The following is a 9,262-nucleotide window of genomic DNA, read 5'->3' as shown; positions in this document are numbered from 1 at the left end:
TATATATTCCTTTCAAATTCGGGGCAAGTTTATTTTTTGGACTCTGTAAGAATTAGCTGGGAAAATCTCCAGAAAATCTCTCAGTGATGGTCCTGAGCTTAACTAGGAATGGGATGGAATGAGCAGAATGTAGGCAAAAACTAAAGCAATATGTTCCCCTGCATCTTACCTGGCTATATCAGTGTTTCAGTTCAAGAAAAAAAAAAAAAAAAAGAGAAAGAAAGAAAGAAATCTAACCTCAAAGAAAATGTGAGACTTAACAACTATTGGAAATCTCAAATCTGGGTAGCAAGTAGACTAATCTTTTGTCCACAATAAGAAAACAAACAGGCTTGAATTGGTCCGCTGCCCAAAGCCCATAAGTCATGCCATGAGAATATTCATTGACCGGATTTCCCAACATTCACCTCCATGATGCTTTCTTGCTTCACATTCATCAAGTTAATTTCTCGTGTCCCCCTCCTCCTACTGCTGCTATAGCGGCTGCTGCCTGCTGTCAAGTTGGTTCCCACTCATAACAACCCTGTACAGGGTTTCCGAGGTTATAAATCTTGACAGGAGCAGAAAGTCTCATCTTTCTCCAGCAGAACAGCTAGTGGATTCCAACTGCTGACCTTGTGGTTAGCAGCCCAATGCATAACTCACTATGCTACCAGGACTCCTTGATATTTTAAATCCACTCTTTTCCTAGCCTGGCCTGGACCTTCATGCCAACCTGCGTGTTTTATAGGTCTCTTACCTGATTTAATATTATATTCCAAACTGTTTATTTTTCCCCTTCTGGGTATGGCACATATTTTTTTTTTAAACCTCTCCTATTTTCCCTAGCAATAATCCTTACCTCATTTCCTTGCAATACTTGGTGGTAATTATTGCAATGATAATATCAGTCAATGAATTTTATGAAGAATTTAGAATTTCATGAACAATTTTTTTTTTTTTTTTATCAAGGAATCCTCAAAAGAGTTGTTGAGTCATTTCCGACTCATAGCAACCATATATAGCATTTTGAGGAGTGGCTTGGTGAGTTTTGAACTGCCAGCCTTACAGTTTAAATGAATTTACTGTCCATTGTTTATACTACATTGTCACATCAGGACTCCAAGAAGTCGTTATAAGTAAGAGCAATTGTTTTCCCTCAGTACAGATATTGTCTTCTATAATAAGAAGATCCACACACGTAACATTCCAACCTCCCTCGCTGCCTCACTCTATCCCTGGAGGAAACAGACAAATCTAATAGTAGATTATGGATAAAGAAGAGACGATTATGTTGGCCACCTCTCTCCCTCTTCTTAAGAAAATGTTTCCTTCAGAGGAAGGCCTGTCCTAAGCCTGCTGGCTAGATAGGTCTGACTGTGTATCCCATTTGCCCATAGAAAGATACTATGTCCTTCAATATCAGCAATAACAGTAGTAAGGATATCGACCTCCAACAAGCTATCCTTTGTCTTATTTCTTATTGGCTCAGAAACTGGTTGAACAAAGAAGGAGATATGCTTTACCATGTTACTTCCCCACTCCCACGCCCTATACACACAAGAAGAAAAAAGAGCTACTCCTATTATATCCATTTTATAGAGAAAGAAACTGAGTCTTAGATTAAGTACTATGTCCAAGGTCACGAAACGAGTAAATGATACAGCCTGAACTTGCAATGGGTTGATCTAATTTATATCCCAGATATTGGGTGATACTGCTTCTCCAATGCTTTCCTTTGCCTATCAGCTCTTATACAATGCCAGTTCTATACTTTTTCAGTACAACAATGAACATAAGACTTAACCAATCAAACATGGATTTTTGACCTATACCTCTGGTTCCTGGTTGTATTAAGGATGCTTCTGAAAGACCCCAGACTCTTCCTTTGAAGATACTTCAGAGGGCCTCATTTCCACATCTATAAATATCACAACTTGACATCTTTTTTTCTAATTCATGATAGCAATATTAGAATTAAAAAACACCCCCCCAAAAAAATAACATGAAAGGGGAACGTAGATCTATACTAAGCATCTGGTAAGCTTGTTAGGTTAACACAACAAGTTGGGGCAGCTAGGTCATCTGGTGCATGGGCCATGAAACATATGCTCAATTGCTGGATCTTCATAAATATTAAATCACAACCAAAGGAGATTGGTTCTGTTTTTCCTGGGACCCTGATTATTTCAAAAAGACTTTCAAATTTGCCTACTTATTATACATGCAGTCAAGTATTTGAATGAGAAAGATACTACTAAATAGTATAATTTTTGAAAGCTTTATCAAATCCATCTTAGTAGCTAGTATATTGAAGTATGGTTTTAAACATGAGTTGAAAGACTTAGAAGAAGAACACCCTCCCGTTCCACACAGGGCTAAGCCACACTCCACACATCTTTCCTTTCCCTTTAAAATGACAACAGCAGACATCTGGAAGTAACTAAAATAGCAATGACTCTTAACCTAGCCAAGGTTCTATTCAATTTCCATGTCAGCCTGCTCTACTTTCCCTCTGGGAGTATGCTCCATCCCAAAATCTGTGGCAGAAAAACCATAATCAGAGCCAAGTTCCAAATGAGCACAGACAATCCCAGTCCAATTCTGGGTTTCCATGCTTGCATACAGTCTATTAAGACTAACTTCTATTAGAATGTCACAGGATGGTCAAGTCCAAAGTCACTGACAGATTTCCATAAGTATCAAGAATGGTATGATACATGTTCACCAGGAATCAACTCATGTACTCATTAATGTAACTAACATTTATTAAGAACTTAATAAATGTATAAGAAACTGGAAAGAATTCGGAAAAGAGTTCTGTGTGCAAAATTCTGAATGTAACAAATAGGAGCACAGTTCCTCATTTAGGCAGCATGAAGTTTCAATATGCATTCTAATATGATATTATTGTATGCCATTGACAAGAGGGATATTATATTTGAACGTATATTAAAACTTCCACTCTTTAACATTGCTCAGGATTACAAGCAAATCCTCACTGGGAGAGACAAAGCTCTGTCTTCAGAGTGGGGAATGAGTTTCATTACCCTCAGCAGTTCTATATAATTTATAATAACTATCAAACCAGAATTCCTTGGTGGTGCACATAGTTTATGCTCTTGTCTGCTAATGAAAAGGTTGGAGGTTCAGATCAACCCAGAACATAGTCTGGTGATCTATTACTGAGTTAAATCAGCCACTGGAAACTCTATGGAGCACAGTTCGACTCTGACACATATGAGGTGGCATCCACTTGAATGCAACTAGTTTTTGTTTATTATTAGCAAGACCATTTGGCAAAGTTTCCAGAGCCAGTCCCTCCAATCTTGCTTCTATTAGTAATGAACGTGGTACTTTGGCTTCCATCTCTCTCTTTGTCTAACACAAATTATTCAGAAATCAAGTGGGAAATAGAGTTGCTATTTACTGAGTCCCCTCAGAAACTCCAAGCCTGAACCCACCCTTCCTGATGCCATTATGCACCTAGGACATGCATCTGTTAGTTTAAGATTGTCACATTGTGTGGCAATTGTTTGTTTATACATCCAGTTCAAGCAGATGGTCCCTGTAGACAGGGAATATGCATTATTTGTCTGTGGTTTCCCAGCAGCTCACATTCAATTTATGTTTGTGGAATGACTGAATGAAAAAAAAAGAAATTGTTTCTGAATATTGCTTCTGATGGTCATTAAGTTAAAGTTCTTGCAGATTACCATCTAACCAGGCTTTTCTAATCTTCTGTTCTCTACTAGTTGTTCTAATAAAATGCAGTAAATCATTCTAGACAACAACATGACAATAATCATCTTATTTTGAGGCTTAATAAATCAAAACACAAAAAGTATATGAGAAACACCCAAAGCCAGCAAAGACTTTCTTTCTTTCTTTCTTTCTTTTTTTTTACTGCCTAATTGCCTGAACTATCAACCCTCATGGAAGCAGCAGTCAAGAAATCAGACGATGTATTGCATTAGACAAATCTGCTGCACAGGACCTTTTTAAAGTGTTGAAGAGCAAAGATCTCAGCTTAAGGACTAAGGTGCAGCTGACCCAAACCATGGTATTTTCAATAACGTCATATGCATGTGAAAGCTGGACAGTGAATAAGGAAGACCGTAGAAGAATTGATGCCTTTGAGTTATGGTGTTGGAGAAGAATACTAAACGTGCCATGGGCTGCCAAAGAACCAATAGATCCATTTTGGAAGAAGTGCAGCCAGAGTGCTCCTTGGAGGCCAATATGGCCAAACTTCGTCTCTCATACTTCAGACCTATTGTCAGGAGGGACCAGTCGCTGGTGAAGGATATCCTGTTTGGTAAGGTGGAGCATCAGAGAAAAAGAGGAAGACCCCTATGAGATGGATTGGCCAAGTGGCAGCATCGATGGACTCAAGCGTGGCAAGAGTAGTGAGGTTGGCCCAGGATTGGGCAGTGTTTCGTTCTGCTGTGCATAATGTCGCTATGGGTTAGTACCAACTCGATGGCACCTAACAACAACATACATACAACTACGGAATCTTACTGTTGTAAAATAAGTTGCTATGTCTGATTTCCCCCCATGGAGGAAAAATATGGTCTTTTGTTTCACAAAGTGGATATTAACAGCAACATATTATGGGATTTTGTTGGTTGACTGACTTCTGGATTATACATCTGCTCACTAACTCTTTCAAATCACATAGAATGAAGTTTTGTTAATTGAGATATGACATGAGAAGTGTGGGATCATATGAACATAATCTATACTAGGAGCTACCTTATTGTTATCTACTTCAAAAAGAGGTTTTAAACAACAATAAAAACAATTAAAGTAAATAGTGATACTTGGGAAAATGAATTGAGTTCAGGAACTTTCAGTCCCATATGAGTAGGAACAGACTCCATGGCATATAACCACCACCACCACCAATCTTATGTGGGTGTCTTTTCAGGAGACCTGAAATGATACATCCCTGAAATGGAAAAAAAATCCCTGAAAATAAAGATGAATTTGAACTACACTTAAAAGAAAAGATGCCTTTTGTATGCTTTCACCCAAATCACAATGAAACATTTTTTTTGAAAAAAAGGAAAGATGTGTTATTCCATGTGTGAATCATGAAAAATATCTCTCCTAAATAAGGCCAGTTCAAATAGAAATGAAAGAACTTTAAACAGCTGTGATATATTCAAGAGGTGATATCTTTACTTTGGAAGAACATTATTAAAAAGCGCTATTGATGCTGGTTAGATGAGACACTAAACTCTTGCTTATTATCATTCAGAATGTCCATGATCAGATTCCTTTGATGTTAGAAGACAGGCCTCAACTATGGGATGTGGCAAAAGTGGACAGGGTAGAAGAAACAGTTTCTGACAATATGTTAGAGTAAAGCAAGCAGTTTGACTTTAATTTGAATTTCTACTATTTCCCTAATTATCTGTGCTGTACTTGGAGGATTAACAAATCCTGAAGTATAAAATGTTCCGCTGCTATTTATTATTCACCACTTTCAGTGGCTAACGCTTAAGAAGTCCAGCTCTGCCTTTTTCCTAATCTGTCTTTTTGTGGAAGCGCCGCTGAAACCCTGAATGCCTCTTCTGGTATTTTAAATACTGGTGACTTAGTTTCCAGTACCACAGCAACATACAAGAAGTAGAACAAACTGACTTGGGAACAGGTACAGCCAAAGTGCTCCTTAGATGTGAGAATGGTCAGACTTAGTCTGCCATACTTTGGATTTGTCAGGATGGAGCAGACCCTGGAGAAGGGCGTCATGCTTGGTAAAGTGGAGGGTCAGCGAAAAAGAGGAAGACCCCACCCAACCAGACGGACTGACACAGTAGTAACCACAATGGGTTCAAACTTAACAATTGTGAAGGTGCCACAGGAGTGGACAGTGTTTCATTCTGTCATGCATAAGGGTTTGTAGCGTAGTGGTTACGAATCGGGCTGCGAACCTTAAGGTCAGCGGTTCGAAACTACCAGCCTCTCCGCGGGAGAAAGATGAGGCTTTCTACTCCCGTAAAGATTTACACCCTCGGAAACCCTGTACAGGGTCGCTGTGGGTCGGACCCGACTGGATGGCACTTAACAACAACAACAACATATGTCGAAACCAACTTGAGGGTACCTAACAACAATAATTAGTGTAAAAATATTAATAATCTCCAACTTGAATGGTTATTATGAAGATAGAACTTAATGTATGTGCCTTCTTAGCACATAATTAGTATTAACTCTCTCTCTTGTCCCTTATACCGTTTTGACAATCTCTCCAACCCATGATGGCCAGCAAAAAGGAGAGAGAAATGTACTCACCATTTATCTATATGCAACATATAAGATGTTTCAAGTTGAAAGCCGAATACATTTCCATCATACAATTCAACTCGTTACCCATATGATCTCACCCTCTGATGTCAGCTTAAGCTCATTCCAAATTACACCCAGTTCCCCCCTCTCTCTTCCTTACAATAATATCAAAACTGCACTCTCTTCCTCTTTATCATTCCTGTATCATTCTTGTGCCTCCAGGTATCTTGACAAGAACGATATCTTCTTATTTCCAGTTCTACTGATTATAAGCATACCATTTCTGCCAGTTCGATCCATGACATACATATTAGATAATCACCCTATTTCTTCCTGTTTTAACTAATAAGCTCCCATCCTGATCAATAAGATGCATTGCCAGGCATTCATTAAAAGGACCAAAAACATGGTGCATTATAAATAATAAAGTTGTGACTTTGAGAAACCATAAGACCGATTGACTTTAAATATATGAGTATATAATATTAAATATTACTTGTTCATTGTTAATTAAAGGGAATTTGGATGTGTCATGACACTTACTCATAAGTAACAAAGCACTGAGCTTCCAGATCAGGAGATGGGTTTCCAAGGTTCTCAGATGAAGTTGAGTATGGCTTCTCACAACCTATAGATTCCACTTGTCTCGACCACCTAAGGTCTTCTAACTCTTCCCAACTAACAAATTCCACTTGTCTTGACCACCTAAGGTCTTCTAACTCTTCCCAACCTACAGATTCCACTTGTCATACTTGCATTTATTTCACAGTGTTTTATTAATGCAGTTTTAATCATTTTCTACTAGTTTTCACCTGCATCTCTATGCAATGGCTCAGCTAAGCTGGTACATTGACTTTCCAGGGCTGAGTTAGACTGTTCAGGCACCATAGTCATCCCTTTTCTAGGCCTGAATCATGTCTTTTCCTTCCGACTTTTCTGAACTTTCTGGAAGCCAATAATTTAGAATCTTCAGGGAGCGTAAGGTCTTTTCATCAATGGCTTCCTCCATGGCTCCACAATAGATGTAACGCTGGGCAATCTACTTAGCTTACTTTCTAATACAGCGTAAGCATCTCTGTGATGTTATTGTTCACTTAAGACATTCATTGAGCCATGAAAGATGAGGCCAAAGGATTTCAGAATTTCAGATAGTAAGGCAAAATCCATCCTCCCACCAAAATGCTAGGTGAAGACACTTACATTGAAGTCATAGAGCACACCAAAGTTTGCTGCAGATGCCTCTTCAGCTCTGGGAACTGTTTTTCTAGGTAAACTACCATATGGCAAGCCCCAGAGATACTAAATAGAGAAGAAGAAAAAAGCAGTTAACAATTGGAAACAAAGTTTTAACCACACATGAGATCACAAGTGTTTTTATTTAAAAGCATTTCTAAAGCTTTTTCATGGGGACTCTGTGGATCTCCTTGTGGGGTCCCATTTTCTGGGCATCGACTACTAAAAACAGAGTAAAGAAAACAAAGGGAGTCCTAAGGACCCTACATTCCAAGTTCAGTAGACCACCAGCAGTTGAGGCCAACCACATTTGCCACAAGGCTTGCTGAGATGACATACTGCACACTGCCAGCTCCAAACTGGTCCTACTTACAGGAGTTCTAGAAAGAAGAGATGTGGCCTGGCAGAAGATAGAGTGCTAAAGAAAACCAAAATACCTGCTTTTCATACAGGAATATTCCTTAGGGCTAGGGGTGGATATATTGTCTCCCTAATGTCAAGAAGGAACTTATGGTGCGGTCCTATAGGATCAGTACTGGACTGTGAATCACAAGGTCAGAAGTTCAAACCCACCAACTGCTCCTCAGAAAACCCTTTACAGGGTTGCTGTGAGTCAGAACTGACTCGACGGCACTTAACAACAACAACAATGTCAAGAAGAGAGGACTCAAGAAAGCTAGTCATACAATGAGGATGTCAAAAAGGAGGGAAGCCAGCACCTGATTAGGATATCTGCTTTACTACTAATTTAGGTTTTCTGCCCTGAATTTATGTTACCAAGTTAGGGAAGACGTTGATCGGGGAGAATTATACTGTGGAGCAGCTCAGCGATGGTGCTATTGTTGTTCAGTGCTGTTGTGTAGGTTCTAACTCATAGTGACAACAGAATGAAACTCTCTCCAGTCCAGCACGATCCTCACAAATCTTGTTATGGTTGAGCCATTGCTGCTTCTAGTGTCGCAATCCATCTTGTTGGTCTTCCTCTGTTTCACTGACCCACAACATCGTTCTCCAGGGATTGGTCCCTCCTGATGACATGTCTGAAGTATGAGAGACAAACTCTTGCCATCTTAGCTTTTAAGGAGCAATCTGGCTGCGTTTTCAACATAGATTTGTTTGTTCTTTTAGCATTCCATAGTACTAGTAATAAATTTCTGCAACACCATAACTCAAATGCATCAATTCTCCTCTGTCTTCCATATTCATTTCAAACTTTCACATGCATATGATGGGATTGAAATACCATGGCTTAGGGCAGGCACACCATAGTCCTCAAGCTGATATCTTTGCTCTTGAACACTTTAAAGAGGTTTTGTGCAACAGATTTGCCTAATACACTCTGTTGCTTGATTTTGTGACTACTGTTTCCATGAGTGTTGACTGCAAATACAAGCAAAATGAAGTCTTTGACAACTTCAATCTTTTCTCCATTTATCTTGATGTTATTTATTGTTCCACTTGTGAGAATTTTTTTTTTCTTTATTTGAGGCATATTCCATACTGAAGAATGTGGTCTTTCATTTTCATTGGTAAGTATTTTAAGTCCTCTTTTCTTCCAACAAACAAGGTTGTATCATCTGCATATCACAGATTGTTTATGAGTCATTCCTGATGCCATGCTGTTCTTCATATAATCCAATTTTTTGTATTATTTTCTCAGCATACAGATTGAATAAGTGTAGTGAAAAAGTACAACCCTGGCACATATCTTTTCTGATTTTGAACAACTCTCTTTTGGTCTATGTACAGGTTC

General features: G+C 38.8%; 1 protein-coding gene across 1 annotated transcript in view; it reads right to left on the bottom strand.

Moving 5' to 3' along the window:
- Positions 1 to 9,262, bottom strand: part of TMC1 (transmembrane channel-like 1) — a 186,453-nt gene that overhangs the window by 82,475 nt on the left and 94,716 nt on the right. Inside the window, exon 8 of the mRNA XM_006835003.1 lies at positions 7,477 to 7,575. Within this exon, the coding sequence (XP_006835066.1) occupies positions 7,477 to 7,575 (99 nt within the window). The remainder of the gene's footprint in view (positions 1 to 7,476; positions 7,576 to 9,262) is intronic.

Source organism: Chrysochloris asiatica, unplaced genomic scaffold, assembly GCF_000296735.1.
Source record: "Chrysochloris asiatica unplaced genomic scaffold, ChrAsi1.0 scaffold00014, whole genome shotgun sequence".
Lineage (NCBI taxonomy): Eukaryota > Metazoa > Chordata > Mammalia > Afrosoricida > Chrysochloridae > Chrysochloris > Chrysochloris asiatica.
This window is presented reverse-complemented; position numbering and strand designations above follow the sequence as displayed.